The 18,815-nt window shown below is 37.4% G+C and overlaps 1 protein-coding gene across 1 annotated transcript in view; it reads right to left on the reverse strand.

The window, feature by feature from the left end:
- SPON1 (spondin 1) overlaps positions 1-18,815 on the reverse strand; it is a 181,737-nt gene that overhangs the window by 120,418 nt on the left and 42,504 nt on the right. Inside the window, exons 4-6 of the mRNA XM_068194719.1 lie at positions 7,263-7,336; positions 6,552-6,674; positions 1,798-1,946 (exon numbers count right to left, since the gene is read on the reverse strand). Of these exons, the coding sequence (XP_068050820.1) occupies positions 1,798-1,946; positions 6,552-6,674; positions 7,263-7,336 (346 nt within the window). The remainder of the gene's footprint in view (positions 1-1,797; positions 1,947-6,551; positions 6,675-7,262; positions 7,337-18,815) is intronic.

An 18,815-nucleotide genomic window follows, 5' to 3' on the forward strand; every position in this document is an offset into this window, starting at 1 on the left:
ATGACGTGCTGCACTGTCCTAGGTAAGATCCAGGTAGAATACCGGCTGATTACTGGGATAAACTGACCCAGGAGAACCAGGAGAATTCCTGCAGGGCTGGCCCAATCAGACATCCCAATGTTGGAATTAACTGTGATGTTCACTAATTTCATGTTCAGTCTCAGCAGCCCCAGAAATTGTAGCCATTTATCTATTTGATGTACTCTAATCTCCTCTGATTTGAATCCAGTGCATAAATACATCTCCTCTTTGCAAATATATGGCACATAATGACAAAGAAGCCAGATTTGGAAAGCAGAGGCATGATTTTCATTTTTTTTTCCATATTCCCTTCAAACTCTCTGCTCTTCTCCCAGTCCTCAGCGTGACCTTTCCCAAGTGCACCTCTGCTTGCTCCTCACCCAAAACCTTCCTCTTGCTCCTGCTGCTTCAGGACAAGACCCAATCTTTGTCCATGCCCCATTCAGATGTGCCAAACCCCTATTTATAAAGTACTCACCAAGACTGAAACTGAAATTATCTTCTTCAATACAAAATTGCTGATTTTCTTCATTCCACGCGGGCCTACTACCAGGAAATATTGATTTCCCAAGCAGCAAAAATGATAAGTTCCATGAGGTATATGTAATACTCTGCTGCAATTTTAATCCATCTGGGTTTATATTATATTGCTGGGATAAAATCCAGCCACTTTTCTGCATAGGATCAAGGCCTACTTTCCATTTCCAGGTATACCAAGGTTTATTATGGTTTAAAGAGGGAATGTATCCACGATCACATTTCATCCCACATTGATATTGTTTTTTCCCCTTCATATTCCTTTTCAATCCCTTTTATATATTAAGTTATAAGCTGGTTTTATTTTCTTTTTCTTGGCTTTGGGAGTTTCTTGTCAAATACACCAGATGTTCTTGTGCCATGATTATATACACTTAAGCATCATAAGAAAGCAAATTAAATTTAGCACACAAAGCCTTTTGCTACACAACTTTTTTCAAAACAATCTTTGAGGTTGTTTTATGCTGTTTATATAAATATAATTGATTTTTTTTTTTATATCTCTCAGTGTAACCCTGTATACAACCTACCCTGAAGGTCTCAAAATACTGTGTTTTTAACATGCAGCAATTATCAAAAGGGAGAATGACTAATCCACAATATCATCCTGAACTCTGCTTTTATTTTTGCTGGCTTCATCTTCAGAAGTGTCAAATACAGGAAAGATCCACACAAATGTAGAAAAAGTGAAGAAAAGTACAGAGGGTTTCATGCACGTGTTCAACATGATTATTTTCTTTGCAAAAGGGATCATTAATGAAAGAATGCTTGTGCCACATAAATAATGATGAACGGGGAAACACAGCACTTTAGATATTTGTATAACAGAAAATGGGGTGATTCATCAAGAAGCAAAATGTAGCACTCTGCAAAGTGAATCTAAATGATAAATAATCATTCACTATTTTAAGGCAGGGGTACTGCTTGCTGTCTTCAAAGCTTTCTTCTAAGAAGTCTTCATAATTAAGCCTGAAAAGTTGATTTTCACTTTGCTACCTCTGATTTCTGCTTTACATGGCACAGAGATTTTCTAAGTCCAGAATGCTGCAACTTACATGTCCTTTCCTAGACAAAAACTCTTGCCGGGGTAAGAATGAATCAAGAAAGACACACAGAACTCCTTCTCCACTGAACTGAGAATTATCCAGCAAAATTACATTCCCAGGCACTGCCAATGACAAATTGTTCACAGGCCAAGTGAGGATTCTTTCTTTAAAGTAAGCCCCAAAATACACCTACCTGCTGTCGAATTTCTTCTTCCATCTTCACTGGGGACCCCAGCTCTGCCACTTGCTTGACCCCTTCGCTGGCATATCCTCCATACTCCCACAGGATGTAGTTCTTGGAGTGAGAGCTACCGATGATGGCAGACCAGTGGTTGGTGCGTCCTTTCCGGGGTGAAAAACCAAAATAAAATAAATCAACCATCCAGACAGCCTCAAAGCCTAATCCCTGACTTTATAATAAAGTGCTAAAGTCCCCACTCCTGAAGCTTTTGCATGCTGCCCCTTCTCACTACACCCATACACATCTTCAGAGTAGTGAGGAAAAGCCAGTGACTGACAGGAATCGAGCTTAAAGCAGCCCCTCAAAACAAATAGGCTTAGAATAGTTTTTCCTCACCAAAGATCTCACTTCAGGAAGTTTAAGCAACTTTCAATTAAAACTTTCTGTGTCAAATATTTTTGAGAAGGAAACCTGCAAGGGAAGACCTCAGTGGTCACCCTCAGTTATAAAAGGAAGTTTTTTCCTTACTGAAGGCAGTGAAGAAGTAAATTTTTCTGTATTCACTTCTATATACACTGTAGAGCTAAGCTAAGGGATTCCCATTCTTGTTTCCTTGTTTCTTGTGGTGTTGAACAAAAAAAAAAAAAAAAAAAAAAGAAAAATCAAAAGATGTTAGGGAAGTATGATGGAACTGAAAAGAGAATTGAGCAGAAATAAGGAGTCACAGAAGTCCCACAGTCCTGGAAATAAAAATGAATTCACTTAAGTGTCAAGTAACCTTCTGCAGATCTATGGGCTTAAAGGAAAAGGGTGAGAAAATGAACTGCTAACATAAGCAGACAGTCTGGTAACAAGGCAAAGACTACAGGAGATGAGGGAGTCAGAATGATGGAGTGAGACAGTATTTAACATTTTTCTTCGCAATGCAAAAGGTAGAGAGCAGAAGTAAAAACAGCTGCAAACTGAATCAATGAATGAAAAATGAATAATGAAGTAAATAAAAGGAATGCAAATTTAAGATGTGAGAGGTGGAACAATGAAATTGAAAAGGACAGTGCAGAGAATAGTATAAAGTCAGATGCAGGAACCTAATCACGGGAGAGTAGAAAATAGATTAGAAATAAAAAATGAACACCAACAGCAGGGGAAAAAAAAGATAGAAAAATGTAGGAAGCAGAATAGATAGATGAGGGAGATGGCCTAGCAGAGCAGCAAACACAACCTTCATAGCTTCCCTAGTCCTAAACTTGGACCAAAATACACTTACTGAGCTCTGAATGTAGCAGTCCTGATGTTTTCAAAGCCAACTAAAGTGAATCAGTAAGAGACCCATGTGTGGAAATAACCAATACTAAACATTCCCTCCTCCACAGCTGAAGAGACTGCAGTGTCAGGAGCTGGTTTCTTGATCTAAGACCTAGCAATTGTTCCTGAAATCTACAGTGGCACCTGCCAAAGCCCAGGGAGATGCTGGGATGGGAACTCCATCCTCTCTTCCTGGCACAGAGGTCCAGGCTTGTTCCACAAGCCACGGACAGCAGCTCACCCTGAAACACAGCTGATGCCTCGGGTTTTAGCTTTTTCTATTTTTCACATTCTGTGCTGCTTTGGTGTGTAGGTCTGGGCTTCATATGAGGGGATGCTGAGCTCTCTGCACAGAGCAGGGAGACAAAACAATTCCTTCTCCAGCTGGGGACCAAGGACAAATGATCCAAATCTCAGCCCAAGAGCACCAACAACGTGGGCTGGAGAGAGAAAAACAAGCATGGGACTGCATGGGCTGGAGCTGTGGTTGGACAATTAGCTCCAATATGCAAATGTACTAAAACTTATAAAAGTGTGAGATCTCATGACCAAGCTCTCTTTTGCTTCCACCTTGGAGCCATCTGGGTACTGCCAGGGTGTGGCCTTTGAAGGCTCTTCAATAAATACCCACTTTATTCCTCTTAACTCCATCTAGCTTCAGTTCCAGCTCCTTAAGGCATCACAGCAAGTGACCCCAAAGCTTTTTGAGAGAGAATAGTCCCTACAGAACAAAAATGTGTCACCATAGAGAGGAATCTGAGTGCCTGTAAGTCTTCAGTCAAAAGGAGAAGGGATTGTTCCCTGTGCTCCAAAGCCTCTCTCCCTCCCTGTCCTGACCAGGACAGGAACATCTGATGCCTTTGCAATCAGGGCACAGCCTGTTCCACCAAACAGCCCTCCCTAAGATGCTGACTCTGCAGAGAAAGCTCCTGGCCACTCCCCTGCCCAGTGAGCTGCTCAAAGTCCTACCAAACCCACCCTAAACTTTTCACCAAACTCTGCTTCATTTGCAAATGTTTCACCCCTCACCTCAAACCATCCCTTTCTTGCCAGAACAAAGAGACAGCTTGATATTTCCTAAGCTTTTATCTCAAACCATCAAAAACCTCCTCTGCATGACATAACCTGAGCAGCACGAGGCCAGAGCTGTTTTGCATCCAGTGTCGCTTTCCAGGCAGTAAAACAGCAAGCAGAACACCGGCAGCTCTCCAGTGCTGTTATTTCACTTCATTCTTGTAGTTTTGAGTAGCTCCTCAAGACATTCATATGTGTGTTTTTGCAGGAAAATCAAGGTGCCATCATGACATGAGAATTTACCCTCTGACCCATTTCTTAGATGTGCTCATATCTTATCATGACAACGAGCGTATGGATTTCTGCTGTCAAAAATGGGTGATACCCAGAGAAAATAAATGCTTTGTACAAAGTGCATGCTCTTTAGGATTTTTTAAAGCAACCTAGAAGATAAAGAAAAGATGTGAAATACAAAGTTTATCATCTGCTTTCTAGTCCAACCTTACTGGTGGTACAAGAACACAGCACAATTTTTTATGTGGTGGCTTGGCAAATAATTAGTGATTTACCACAGTCTACAATTAATACCATTTTATTTTAGTGTAATTACTGCACAAGATCAACATTTTTAAGAATAATGCCAATGACTACATTTCATTTTTAACATCACTTTATTTGGATGAGATATTTCCCTCAACTTTCAGAAATTTTAATCCAAAATCTTATTGGCTGTTATTGCTGTAATTAATCATGTAAGTACCAAATGGTTATTTTTTCACTTTTCCAGTTTAAGTAAAATATTGAATTAAATCACCATTTTGTAACTGAGGAGAGATAGCAGGCAAACTATTGCAACTTGCTTATTTTCCATCATGCAGCCCTACCTTTCATGAGTCCACCAACTTGGATGTAAAAGAAAGGGCCATGAATGCCCAGTATTACATCACCAAGCCACAGCAACTTCATAGCTTTCAGTCCTTCTCTCATGGCCTATTTCTAACCACCAGCTGAATCCAAAGAGTGCACACAAAGTTCCCACTCAGCAGATATTTAAATCATCCAATAGCCTAAAAGAGCATTTGTGCATTTACTGGCTTTGCTTATTTTATTTCCCCCGTATTATGCTGACCAATAATATTTGAACAGTGCTGTGCTTCAAACTCAGCACGAGCAACGTTGCTTAGGCTGTTAAAATTTGAGCTGATACAAACCATATTTGAGCTATATGAGGACGTTCTGACGCTGTGACAATGATATTTTTTTTCAATCAACATAAAACAGCCCCTATAATAAACATCAGCCACAGAAAACGTAACAGAGTTTAAAGACCTGTAAATATGACCAATCAACATAAAACAGCCTCTATAATCAACATCAGCCACAGAAAATGTAACAGAGTTTAAAGACCTGTAAATATGACTCATATTCTTAAATACTTTCCTGGCCATTTTTTCCCCACAGACTGTGGAGCTGGCAATGAAAGACCAAATAGATACTACACAATTTTGTAACTTCAGCTTTTTACAGATACTTGGGTTACTGCAGAAAGCAAACTTGCAACAAAAATATTGATTCTGTAGTTTAGACACTTGAAAAACCCAGACAGGCCAAGTTCAGGAGGTGTTTTTTATCTGGGTATTCAACGAACAAAGGCAAAGAAGACTGAGGATAGATAGATAGATAGATAGATAGATAGATAGAATTATTATAATAATATAATATAATATAATATAATATAATATAATATAATAATATTATATTATATTATATTATATTATATTATATTATATTATATTATATTATTATATAAATATAATTATTATAATATAATATGATATAATATCTATAATATGATAAAATACAATAAATACGATTATTATATATTATTATTATATTGTAATTATTATATCCTTATATAACAATATAATATAATATCTCATTTTATATTTTATATATACGTATATATATATACATAATTAATATCCTTGGACAGCAAGATTCAAAGCTCACCAAATTTGACTGAAATAATTCAAAATACTATGCAGCAAAACAAACTAGGTAGACTGGCATTGTTGAAAAACCAAAATATTAGGGTGTTGCCTGTCCTTTGTGGCCTTTCTCTTAAAATCTCGTTTCCTACCTCTACATTATAAGCCATTCGAAGCTTTCAAACAGAAAAAAAGAGAGGAACCTTGCTCCCCACAAAGGATATCTTGCAAATATAACCTCACACACATCTTAGCTCAAAATGTCAGGCAAATCAATAGAATGTACTGGTAATGTATAGTGCAGAAAGATCTATTGATTTTCAATGCTGATTGCCAGCAGGATTACATATATGTCATCATTTACACTGCTGAGCTGTAAATAAGTGATGCTGTGTCACACAAACAGCTCCAACCCTCCTCAGGGCCCCACTGTTGTACAAGCAAAAGAGTGATACTCACGTGGAAAATCTTTGGGATGTGTTTTTTCTGACCAGTTTCCATAAAAAGTCAGCCTGTATTTGGCAGTACCGCAGGCACAACAGTCTAAAATTGGTTTTTCAGTCACACCTTCCGAGGCTGAATCTGAAAAAGCATCAAAGCACCCGTTGAAAATGGCAACAACTCCAAACCAGCGAGGACACTGAAGCTGCCATAGTAAACACTCTAAGAAATAAATCTGAGTTAAAGATGGGTTTGGGTTTTTTTAAATTTAGTTTTAAGTTTGCTGTTAGACTAAACGACAAGCCTGAAATATCTGTACCATATTTATAAGTGGATGGAATAATTTAAATCCACAATTTTCAATTAGAAGGCATTAATATTTCAGTTGTCTGCAGATTCAAAAGGGGTTTGTTTCTGGTTGTTATCTGAGAAGGACAAACCTCAGATGATCTCAAAATGCAATAGGCTTGAAATTTCTGAACAGACAAAGTAAATGAATTCACACAAAGAGCAGGTAAAAAATTGCAAATAGCACATTTAGGGGGAGGCAAGGAGGATTTTATGAGATGGAGCACATGTGATAATAAAGAACATGAATGAATGGAAGATCCCAAATCTGAACCTGGATGAAACTGTCCAAGGCCTCCAAATTTTAGTTTGAGACAATGCGCTAAGAGAAAAATGCAAGACGCAATGAGGAGGCCAGAAAGATATTTTACTTTACCTTACCTTGTTCACAAATTTTTTTGGTGAGAGAGCCCTCATCTTGAAAATAGATTATGCGCTTCTGCACAATACTGGCCCTATAATGGGGAGGGAAAAAAAAGTTTGAAATAAGTTTATTTCTCAAAGAAAAAAGAAAATGAGTGATTAATGACTGCTAAGACATGGTTATACTTCCCTGTACTGACAATACAACATGGGATTACAGATAAGATATTTGTATTTCAACTTGCATTTTAATTTCATCACATTTTACAGAAACCTGAAATACATTTACCTCTAAAGAAGTGGTCATAGGCATATGGTGAGGACCTGTGCTCTTGAAATGCATGACAGACAACTGAGCATTCAATATTTCAATCAAAACTTATATTAAAATACTGAAGTTGTGTTCCATTTCAGTCAAAAAATAGCACAACTCTAGTGAGCAGCTGTTCATAGGAAATTACATGGCATTCTGAAGAGATAAGTACTTCTGATATATGACAGCAACTCAGTGCAAATATCACATAAAACAGAAGTTAGGAAAAAAGCTGGCATAAGGTACAGTCTTTGAAAGCAATTCACAGGTTCCAAAAGGCAAGCTGCTTTAAAATTAATTAAATCTGGAATATTTTATTGAGGCTTATAGTTCAAACAAAATGTAAATTACTAAGCTTCAGTGCCTCAGTTCCTCAGCTGAGGGGGCTGGATATATTTAGTGCCAAATAAACTTTAACTACCTTCTTTGACCATTTTAAAGTATGTCAATTTAATTCACATGTAAGCTTTATCTTCTTTCCATAAGAAAAACAGGTTTTGGTTAAATCCAAAGCCAATCTATGGACAGGGAGCCTCCTGAGGACAGCATGCTGTGGGAGCTGGCACTCTTCCTTGTTTACCAGCACAAGTACACATTCTTCCAGCAACATTTTGTACCATCACTTGTATTTAACACCAAACAGCAAGGGCCAATTTCTTGTCTTCCTTCAGTATTAGGCAAATAATTATCTTAATCTTTCTAGAAGTATTCCTCACTCATGACAGGCGAGGAATGAAAAAGTGAGAAGAAAAGTGAGACTGTGTATGCTTAGATGTGTTGTTGAAGTCATGTAACCCTCCTTTAACAACGTCCCACCCATAAAATTATCAGAAATAAGATGCAATTTTGCTGTGCTTTCTTTGCCAAGATTCAAGGACAGTGTAGGAGAGAAGGAATCCTTCTTTTCACCTTACAAAGTACCCAGGAGAACAACTGGGTTTTGCAAACCTCTTAAAGCTACGTCAACCTGAAAAGGGTGCAAAAAACTCATTATCCTTCCTGAGAAACCTTTTTCAAGGTTTCTAAGAAGAAATAAATGGGGAAAAAAAAAAAAAAAAGAAACAAACACAACTACCAGAGCTACTGCTAGGGAGAATAAGAGCCCAATGGCCAACCTGTGAACAGTGGCATGCTCCTTAACATTTTCAGCCTTCAAACTGAAAGCCAAAGCCAAATGTAAAGACTTCGTGGATGCTACAGTGCAAGGAGACAGAAAGTGGGGGCACAAGAAATGCTGTGCAGATATAAGGAAAACCTCTCACACCATGAGGCTAATCAAAGAGATTTAACCCTGGAATGGGCTGCCAGTTTGTGCAACATCCATCTCTGGAAATATTCAAAACTTGGTCAGATCCATGCCTTGGCAACCTGCTGAGGGAACAACCAAACTGATGCTCAACACCTACTTCAAGCAGGAGAATGGACTAAATGACTTCCAGAAGTTCCTTCCAATCTAAATTATTCTATTATCTTAATCCAGCTGTTTGATGAAGATCTCAATTCTGCAGGTAACAAAGGTACTATGGGTTTTTGAGAAGTAGTTATTTTAGAAAAAAAAAAAAAAAAAAGAAAATAGAGCAAGATTGTTTGAAGCCTGAAGTGTACTTGTATTATTCTTTTTGCTGCAGTTAGCTTGTCACTGTAAAATGTCAAGGGAACAGTTCCATTTCTAATAACAAAAGCTTCACAGCTTTCTAAACCATTGTCTCTGCAGCTGTATTTGAAACTATATGGTGAGCCAATAATTTAAATGGGAGGTTTTGCACTGATTCCAAATGCACCAGGGGGGGCACGTTACATGGCTGCATAAATACCAAAAGCAGGCAGAGAACTCTACAAATGCTCAATCATAAATCATTTTAAAATGTTAACTGTTTTTATAATCAGCTTCTAGACTGAGCACAGACCAAAACAGCTGTTCAGTGTATTTGCTAGTTTTTTAAGCTACTTTTGTTCATTTTTAAATTTTTTTTTAACATAATTTTTATTCTTCTAAAAAAGTTCTGATCTTTGGCCTAAGGATTTTTCCCTCTGGCTTTGAGGCTTACAAAACCAGCTAAAAATGGAATGGTGAACTTCGAGAGAGAGGCAAGAAAGCTTTTAAGACTTTACACAAGGTATACATCTGTTTAATTTCCATAAATCCTTCTCACCGCTTCAAATGTCCAGTGCTGTCTGAACTTCATGGGAAAGGAGAAATCCAATTGCTTTCCCTCCCATATTAATATATATAAATGGTTCTTGAATTTCTTGTTTTTCTTGTTGACTTTTTGCTCTCTGACTATCAGAAAATGATGGATAAAGGAAAAAGTAAATAGATTTGACTCAAAAAACCTGTTTGTTTCCCATTTTCTTCAAGGCAAGGCTTCTGGATTTGTGCTAGAGCTTTTCCATCACCAAACTAAGGAGCAAAAGTGCAAGGTACAGGCATTGCTACACCTGCCAGCACCTGCTTTACTAAAGAAAACCAACCAAATGAATTGTCCAAAAAGTGTCATTATTTCTGTTTTTTAGTTTTCACATGAAAATGAAAGAATATCTGGTTACTTCTGTAATATTTGCTTTGGCAATGCCACTTTGGAATGTCCCTGTCCTGGCTTGGTTTGGTCAGACCACATCTGAGTGGAAAACTTCCTTGAAAGACTTCCATGGGATAAGAAATTCCCTCTGCAGCCCAGCTCCACAACTGTACCATCCTGCTGTGAAAAGCTCTGCCAAAGACACAGAAATTGCATTTGGGATATTAAGAAACAGGAAATGTCATAAACCATAAAAATTCAGGCCAGCCTTGGGAATGCTCCAGTTCATACCAGAAACAGAGGAGTCACTTTGAGGTTTTTTCTTTCTTTTCCTTCTTTTTTTTTTTTTTTTCCCCATAGAAACAGCCTTAGATTGTTTGCCTCACTCTTTTATTCAAATCCTAGCATGAAAAGAAATACTCTTATTTTAAATTACCTCTGTGGGTGTAATGATGTGACAAAGGAAGTAAGGAAGAGGATTTATAAGAATTGTTCCTAAGACATTTTTTAAGCTTACATCAAAACCATTAAGTACAATATTAGAGTTACATTTGAATAAAAAGATTTTGTCAGAGCTGCAGAGGATACTTCAAGTTTTACTTGGATGTTAAGAAATAATAATAATCTACTGAGTTGCAGATAAGAAACTTTTCCTGCTCTATATTACCTGTGAGTTAACCTTGTCTTATCCTTCTAGCTCTCAAAATTATTTTCTTTAATTATTCCATGCCTCACTGATTTAATTACAGTATGATAAGTTGTTTCCCCACTCAAAAAGCTACTGAGAACAATTAACAGGATGGTAAGTTTGTTTTCCTTTTCGGGTTTGTTGGTTATTTTTGGAGAGAAAGAATTTCTAAATATACCATTTACTTTAACACTAGAAAGTGATGTGAAAACCATGAATTTACATCTACTGTAATTTTGCTGATGTTATTGGGTCTTGTCATTCTAATCCATTATTTAGGATGTTCTCCTTTTATTTCCTTCTATGTCTTAAAAAAAAAAAGCCAGCCCTCTGTTTCTGACAAGCATTTACAAGGTCAGGGAAAGCACAAACTCCCAGAAGTCTGCCAACAATATTTACTTCTTTTTGTAATATTTAGGAGACTTTTATTAAAAAGAAATTAAAATTCATCTGAAAGCCTATACAACCCATTAGCCAATAGATGTCCAGCAATTTTTACACTGACAGTATATTTAACAACCACCTTCTTCAAAACAATTTCCAATTAGGAAAGTGTGCTGGCTCAGCCAGGACAGGTTCCATCTACACCAGAAGCTGTCAGCTGCCATCACTGACAAGGGTCAACATTCTAAAAATTTGCAGCAAAATATTTCTTATTTAATGGACAACTTAGAATCTAAAACAAAAGATGCATTTTTGTTGTCATTTTGTGGGGTTTGTTCTTTGGTTTATTTTTAAGTGTGTTGTTAACACAGTTTAAACAAACCAACCAGACTCGATATTTGATGTTGGATAAAACACAGTAAAATTAACATGAAGTTTACCAGTGTTGCCATAATTCCCCATTTACATCCCTGCACAGGATGAGGATCTTTTCTCCAATAGATTAGTCCCATGAACAACAATAAAACATGGTCACTTCTAAAAACTTCAGTACATAGAGACACACTGGAGTGTCCTTCTTCAGGTTCGTTTTTTTCAACATTTCAGGTGTACTGTCAGAAAATACAACTCAGAGAAGCGTCACAGCAAGAGCAGAGTGCTCTAAAGCTTTTCCTACAAACTTCCTCTTGCTCCCAAATCCTTTGGGTGTCTTCATGTCACACTCAGGGCTGCCACCACACACCTACACAGGAGCTCGCCGACTTCAGGACTAATTTGGCCATCATATTCAATGTGTGAATATAATACAACAAAAAGCTCTGGGGGAAACCACAGCTGTACGTGCTGCTGTCTTATATTTTCCCTCAGAAAATCTCTCTGTTCTTTGCTTGAATGGCCACAGGACATAAATATTAAACCAAAAAATCTTCGGGATAAGAAGTCGTACTGACATGATAATTTCTGACAGGAATGCTACACCTGTTACTTGCAAAAAAAAAAAAAAAAAAAAAAAAAACAAAAACCAAAAGAAACTAAAAAAAACTAAAAAAAAAAAGCAACATCACTTAAAGCCCATTGCTGTTCATGGGCTATATATTCACCTGGGATTTTGATAGTCCCCAATTTTTGCAGCAATCTCTTTGAATGCCAGATCTAAGCATTACAAATTATACTGCAAAGGAAGTCGGAACACATTGGATAGGACTGAGTGTTTGGAGGATGGATTTATCTTGTTATTCTAAGCAGCAATTTTGTAGAGTAGATGGAAACAATCTACCAAAGGTGGGACTGTAGGTTTTTTTCAAGCTAGTGAGCCCAAACTCCTATTACCCAATAACTCAGCTAACTTGTGATAAGAACCAATGCAAAGCACCTGTGTGTTAACTAACAAATCCTAAAAACAAAATGAAAAAATGAAGCAAAATAAAAAACCCTTATCGAGCTGCAATTTATTTCTGCTTAAGGTCTCTGCAACCTGTGCAACACTCACCCACTTGCAAAAGGAACTAAAATATTTAATTTCTTTGGGTGTTCAAAGCATGCCCCTTTTTCCAGCCTGTTTTACCTGATATGGCAGGGTGTGAAAGAAAACCAACCACACAGGCAAAAGCCACATTTCAAACCCTCACATAAGTTCCTTCACCTGTCCCCAAGTTCCCTACCTGAATTGAGGTCACTGCTCATTTTAATAATAATAATTTTGCCATGATTGCAAAGCCCACGTGGCCAGCTGAGACACAGCAAAAGCATATTTTACCTTTTACAGCATTGCTTTTAATCTGTATATTCTACTTATATTCTCCTACTCACTTAAATCAGCTTTTCCAACTCCAGGTTGGGGCAGTAAAAAAAGAACCACCACTTTTTTTATATATTAAAAAAAAACTCCAGAAGAATAAAAATTTAAACATGACCAAAAGCGCCCAGTTAATGAAGCTAGAAAAAATTCCCAAAATTTTAGAAAAATTATTCTACCTTTTTAATATTTATAAAGTATGAAGTAAAAGAATTTGAAGATAAAACAAAAAATAACAGAGCTGTCAATCTTCTACTATTTTTTTAAAAGTTGTCAACTAATAATATATTGAAATTATGTTTAAATGAGTAAGTTATTTGCTTGCACAGAAAAGAATTTATTTGTCAAAAGCAATATCCTAACAAAGCCCACCCATTCTTCAAATACTGATTAGTGGATAGTAAATAGCAGTAATCTAGACTGGAATAAAGTATTTGATGTTTTCAAATCTCAAAAAAAATCTTCATTTGAATTGACAGGAAGCTGAAGGTGAATGCCACAATTAATGGAATGAATTAACACCCACTGAAACAAAGATAACTTAATTTAATATTAAAATGCTTAATACTGCTTCTTAAAAGAGACCTTACTGTTATGAATGTATTTCCCTGAGGAAGTTTTTGATGCAATGTCTTTAGTAGTCGAGGTTGAGTGGAGCTGGAGCCATCAGAAGAGACTTGTCAGTTCTTTAGTGCAGCTGAGACACAGATCTCATCTGTCAAGAATTAATGCCTGAAACAACTGAATCTCCTCTACCTGGGCTGTTCTGAGAGCTCTCTCTGACAGCTGGGACTGCACAGCCTACTGAACATTCAGCCACATAATGCCAGGAGATGCTGGGTGCTCGTGCTGAAAGACAGGAGTGCAGGGAAATGAAGAAAATAGAGGACCAATAACAGCCTTGTTATTGGTAACTCTTCCATTTCCCTCATCCTGAAGGGACACTATATTGGGAAGAAGGCAGATTCAAATTGTATTTAAGAAATAGCTGAAAGACCACCCTGCTCATGAAACACAGAATTATGAAGGACAGATCAAATTAATCCATGAAATTCTTCTACATTATTAGGGTTGTTTTCAGCAAGCTTCTCCATTTTTTAACTCCCACTCCTGGCTAAGAACAGTGCTTGAGCAGTGCCTCGAGCTCACACAAATGTTCTCCTTGCCAAAATTCCTTGCAGTAGGCATTTCTAGAAAACATTGTTGCCAAACTTTGGTACACAGGCTTTTGGAGAACGCAATGGAAGGGAACTTGTACATCAGGGTCTTCCCACTTCGGCCCTAAAAATGCCAAAATCATACAACCTTCTCATGTCTAATTAGCTGCCAACACCAGTGGCACTGATTGCACTTTGGCTACAGCAGAGCAAGCAAATGATGGAGAAAGAAGAATTGCTAAACACATGAAAATCAGAAAAATACTCTCAGGGATGAGGAAACAATACTTGAAGGGTACAGAAACAGATTAGGAAATGGATCAAAAATTACCCAAGACATGCATAGGAAGGGTGAGAACCAAGCCCAGGCATATCTCTCTCCTTTCTGCAGCACTGGATTGTCTGACTGTGGGTGTGATTATATTTAAATTATAAATATTAACCCCCCTAAATCACCCTGGGGTAATGAAACTCCTTGGAAGATTGTGATTCCTTTTCACGGTGATTTTATGCATTTTCTACACAAAAACATGCAGCAGCAGGGGGAGGAAACAAACCCTACAGTCTCAAGAAGCTTTTTTTGCCTCAGTGGGGTTCCTGAAGTCTCGTTGATCTGGATAAAGGTCAGCATTTTATAGAGGAAGTGATTACAACTGCGCTTAGAGGAGCAGGGATTAAGCAAAAGATCCAGGGTCTGTATCTCCCCCAGTCACAGGGACAAGGAGAGCACATGAATAAGACTATTAAAGGAGCATTGTGAACAGTAGCAAGCAGTAATGACGGGGATTAGAATGATAAATCACCCTTTATATTGAGAAGCAGGCATAGACTAGGTACTGGAATTCATCCCTACCACATTTTATTTGGAACAAAAGTGCAGTTAATGAGATTCTTAACTTCATTAGAAACTCCAAGAGGGAGATGTTTTAATTGAGATACACCAAGTGTGATTAGAGATACAGGAGGAAATAGAGATTTCATTGTTCAGAATTTGTGGAGAAAAGCCAGAATTCTCCTTCAGGCACCTGTATGGGAAACACATGAATCCATTATGGGTTTGAGATTGACAACCAAGCAGTGCCATCTAAGCATTTCCAAATGTTGGTCTAGGCTTGGAAACTGAAGCAACAAGGAAAACAAATTTCCTGATCTTCTAGACAAAAATATAAGGTGATTTTGTTTATTATAGTGGGGAGTAATTTGTTCCCACCAAACTTTCAAACTGAAAAAGAGACAGGAAAAATTGCATGCTTTGAAAATCAAAACCATAACATTTCCAGATATATTGATGTGGAGGATGTTTTGAAAACCTAGATGTGTCTCACAGTCTTGTGCTTCTGTTAGGTGACACTCTAGTGACACCTGACTGACCTTCTCCTGAAATCAATTACCAACTTCACTTTCACTTAATCAGAAGGGAATTGCAGCCTGAATTTCTTATGAGGCATGAGTGGCCACTGAAAAACCAGAAAATTATAAGGACAGCACTTAGAACTTTATTCTCACTGAGCCAAGTTGCTTACTGAAAAATACAATGCAGACAACACATATCCAAGTTCCTGTCAGATTTGCCTCCTCTTCAGTTTAGCTTTATTTTACTTACTTGCTTGAACATATTTACATTTTGTGAGGAGAATTGTGCGGCAGAAATACAGATTACTATAACAAAACCAGGAAGAATGATAACTATTTGTGTTTCTTTCCCTTACTGAAGACAATGTTTTGGCCAAAATTAATTCAGAGAAACTAGATAAATGCCTTTTGTTAATATTTTACTGTCTAAATTAAACCTGATGAGCAAGACAACTTCTTTATTAGCAATCATTAGATGGCGGTGGCTCAATACCTTTGCATGTGGAACATAATTTTCACATGAGCTTCTTGTATCATCGTACATCTACTTCAGCCACCATTGCCAGGCAGCTGCATCGTAAGAGAGCACAAATTTATTTCTCTGTATCTAAAACTAGCATATATTCCATTTTCAGAGAAATCTATGGCAAGAAACCGTATGACAGGTAATCTGTAAAACTGAAATGAGTTGGTTCATATTAAGGTTATCATGGGGCTCCACACACAGCAGTGACAGAGCATCAAGCTCATTATCCCTCTAACGAGAAGAGCTCAGTCTCTCCCTAGACACAGGCCTGTAACCCAGCACTTTCTGCAGCAAATGAAACCCAGAAACCATTAAAAAAAAATCAAATGTGCTTTCTGGTGCATTGCAAGACTTCAAACTACACTCTGCTGGAGCAGTGAACTGATGGAGCACAAATCCATTTCTTCAGGAAAGCAGGGAAAAAGCATTCAGGCTGCTGCTGTTCAGATAGCAAAGATACTTAATGCATGTCTAATGATGTAGAAAAGATGGAAAAAGTGGGCACCTAATTACTGCAAGGAAAAGAGAGGAATGGCCCACCCAATTATTGGTTGAATTTAGTGTTTCAGTCCTTTCACAATAGCCCTAAAATTGTCAACCCAGGTAACGAGAAAGACAAAAACAATCAATTCCACAGACGGTTCGTGCAAAGAACAATTCCTGTCAGAATTTCTAAAGAACTGCAATAATACAAATAGCTGCTTCTTTAAGGAAGCAAATCAGAATTGATTTTGTGGTGCTTCACATGAAGCAAAGAATCAAGATAAATATAGTGTTCAGCTTCTGAGACCCTGATATTACACACTCTCCAGCTAACAAATGTAAACTCACGTGAGACTTGAAAGTTTGCTCACCCCAAGGAAGGATGGCCAGAATTCAGCACCCTGTTAATTCATGCATTTGCCTTTCATACTATAATAGAGCTGTGCAAAATGTGCTCTGCAGAGCTGCTCTAGATTTCTGCAGGCATGCAGACACCACACCAAATTTTACATCAGCCTGCTAGAAAAATTTCTCTAATGGAAATTTCATCCCATACATGCAGTGTGGGTTCTTACATTTAACTGCAGGATTACCTACATGCCCTCACAGAATACAATCTTGAAATACTAATTGTATTATTAAGAAGCAAGTGACCATTTCTGCCACGTTTATGACTTAGACTTTGTAACGTCTAGGAATTACCAGTGGTTGTAGGATTGAGAACATTCACCACTCATCTACATTCTTTTATCTGGGTCAATAGACATTTTGAATAATGGAGGAAGGATCTTGCCAAAATGTTATAACAGCAGGTTTTGTTAAAGCCTCAATCACTAGGCACAGACTGGATAAAATCACTTGTTACTAAAACTAAAAATTACACTACTTATCTTTTTAATTACCTCCTTTCATCACTACTGTACTCAATTTGCCCTTCACATTCACTGATGTGCAATGAGAACACCACCATACTACAGTAATCAAAACATTTTTGGGCCCACTGAAGTGCTGGTTTCAATAAAGAGACCAAAATCTCTTTATCTGTGACCTGCAGAAACAGTATGACATTTTGATTCATGAATAAAATACATCTTTTAAAAATGTATCACATTACATTAAAATAAAGCCTGCAGGTCCTGACACAAGACAACTCAATTCCTTAACATGAATTATCATGCATAACTTCAGGCAGTTACAAAAAACCAATTTCAAACATTCAGTAAAAAAAAGACAATGCTTCTGATGTCATCAATAGTGACTCTCTGTATGTTTTGAAAGGAAATCAAATTATGACTATCATTATTATTTCTATTCCTTTTCTCTCTTTGCTTCCCCTCACAAAATGACAATGGCCTTGAAGTCAAATTAAACATCTGTTTGCAAAATAAACCAGAGTGCTACTGACAGCTGCTGCCGAATGGCAAATGTCCTACAGCTGTCGGGCTCCTAAATTAACAATGATTTTCATTACAAACAGCAGACAACAAGCAAATTACAGAGCTGATTTTTTTCCTCCATCCTACTATTTCAAATTTATGAAAATGCAGACTCTCCTAGAAACTCAGCCAGAAAGAAATCACAGCTTACTGTTTTATTTCCTCACTTGCAGGGAGCAAAAAGTCAGAGAAAATCAGATTTCAATGTAAGGTACTTCCCAGAACGTCCGTCCTGACATGTCTTAAATCCTTTTTTGCATTTTCCTCTAGAACATGTAAATAGAATTAATAATTACTTGAGGATTCACCTTTCTCTGATGCAAATTCCGTCAATAAGAAAAATTATTGCAAAAACATTTCCTTGATTTTTCCTACATCTATTTGGATTTGTTAATGCACATGTGCAGGGGAAGCTTGATCACAGTACACACTTCTATCACCCAGTAACGTCAGCAGAAAAGGCTTGGGTGGTTCATTAAAGTCCCTTCTGACATCCCTTTTTATGGCTTCCTTATTTATCTTGTAGTCGGGGATCAGAAAGTAGGAACATCAGAAAGCACTGCGCCTCATTTTCCACTCCACATGACTTTTTGAAGTGCACAATTTGAACACACAAGTCTCCTTAGAACAGCGTTGAGAATCTGGAAGGACCAAGGAGCTTGGCGTGGATAATGGCTAGGAAATAAAAATGGAAATTTTAAATGTCCAGTGTGGTTGTGTAAAATGCCAAATTAGGATACAGGTGAATTCTGACTGGTTCTGTGTTTGTGTCCACTGTTAAGTGTATTGATTAATTTTTTTAATTGAAGTATTTCCCCACAAAGTCTGGAGAAAACACAATGATGATCAAAAATGAAACTGATATTACTGTCTTGTGATAAGGCATGTTGAATTTTTTCCAATGCCTGAATTCCTAC

Source organism: Anomalospiza imberbis, chromosome 6 (genome assembly GCF_031753505.1).
Source record: "Anomalospiza imberbis isolate Cuckoo-Finch-1a 21T00152 chromosome 6, ASM3175350v1, whole genome shotgun sequence".
Taxonomy (NCBI): Eukaryota; Metazoa; Chordata; class Aves; order Passeriformes; family Viduidae; genus Anomalospiza; species Anomalospiza imberbis.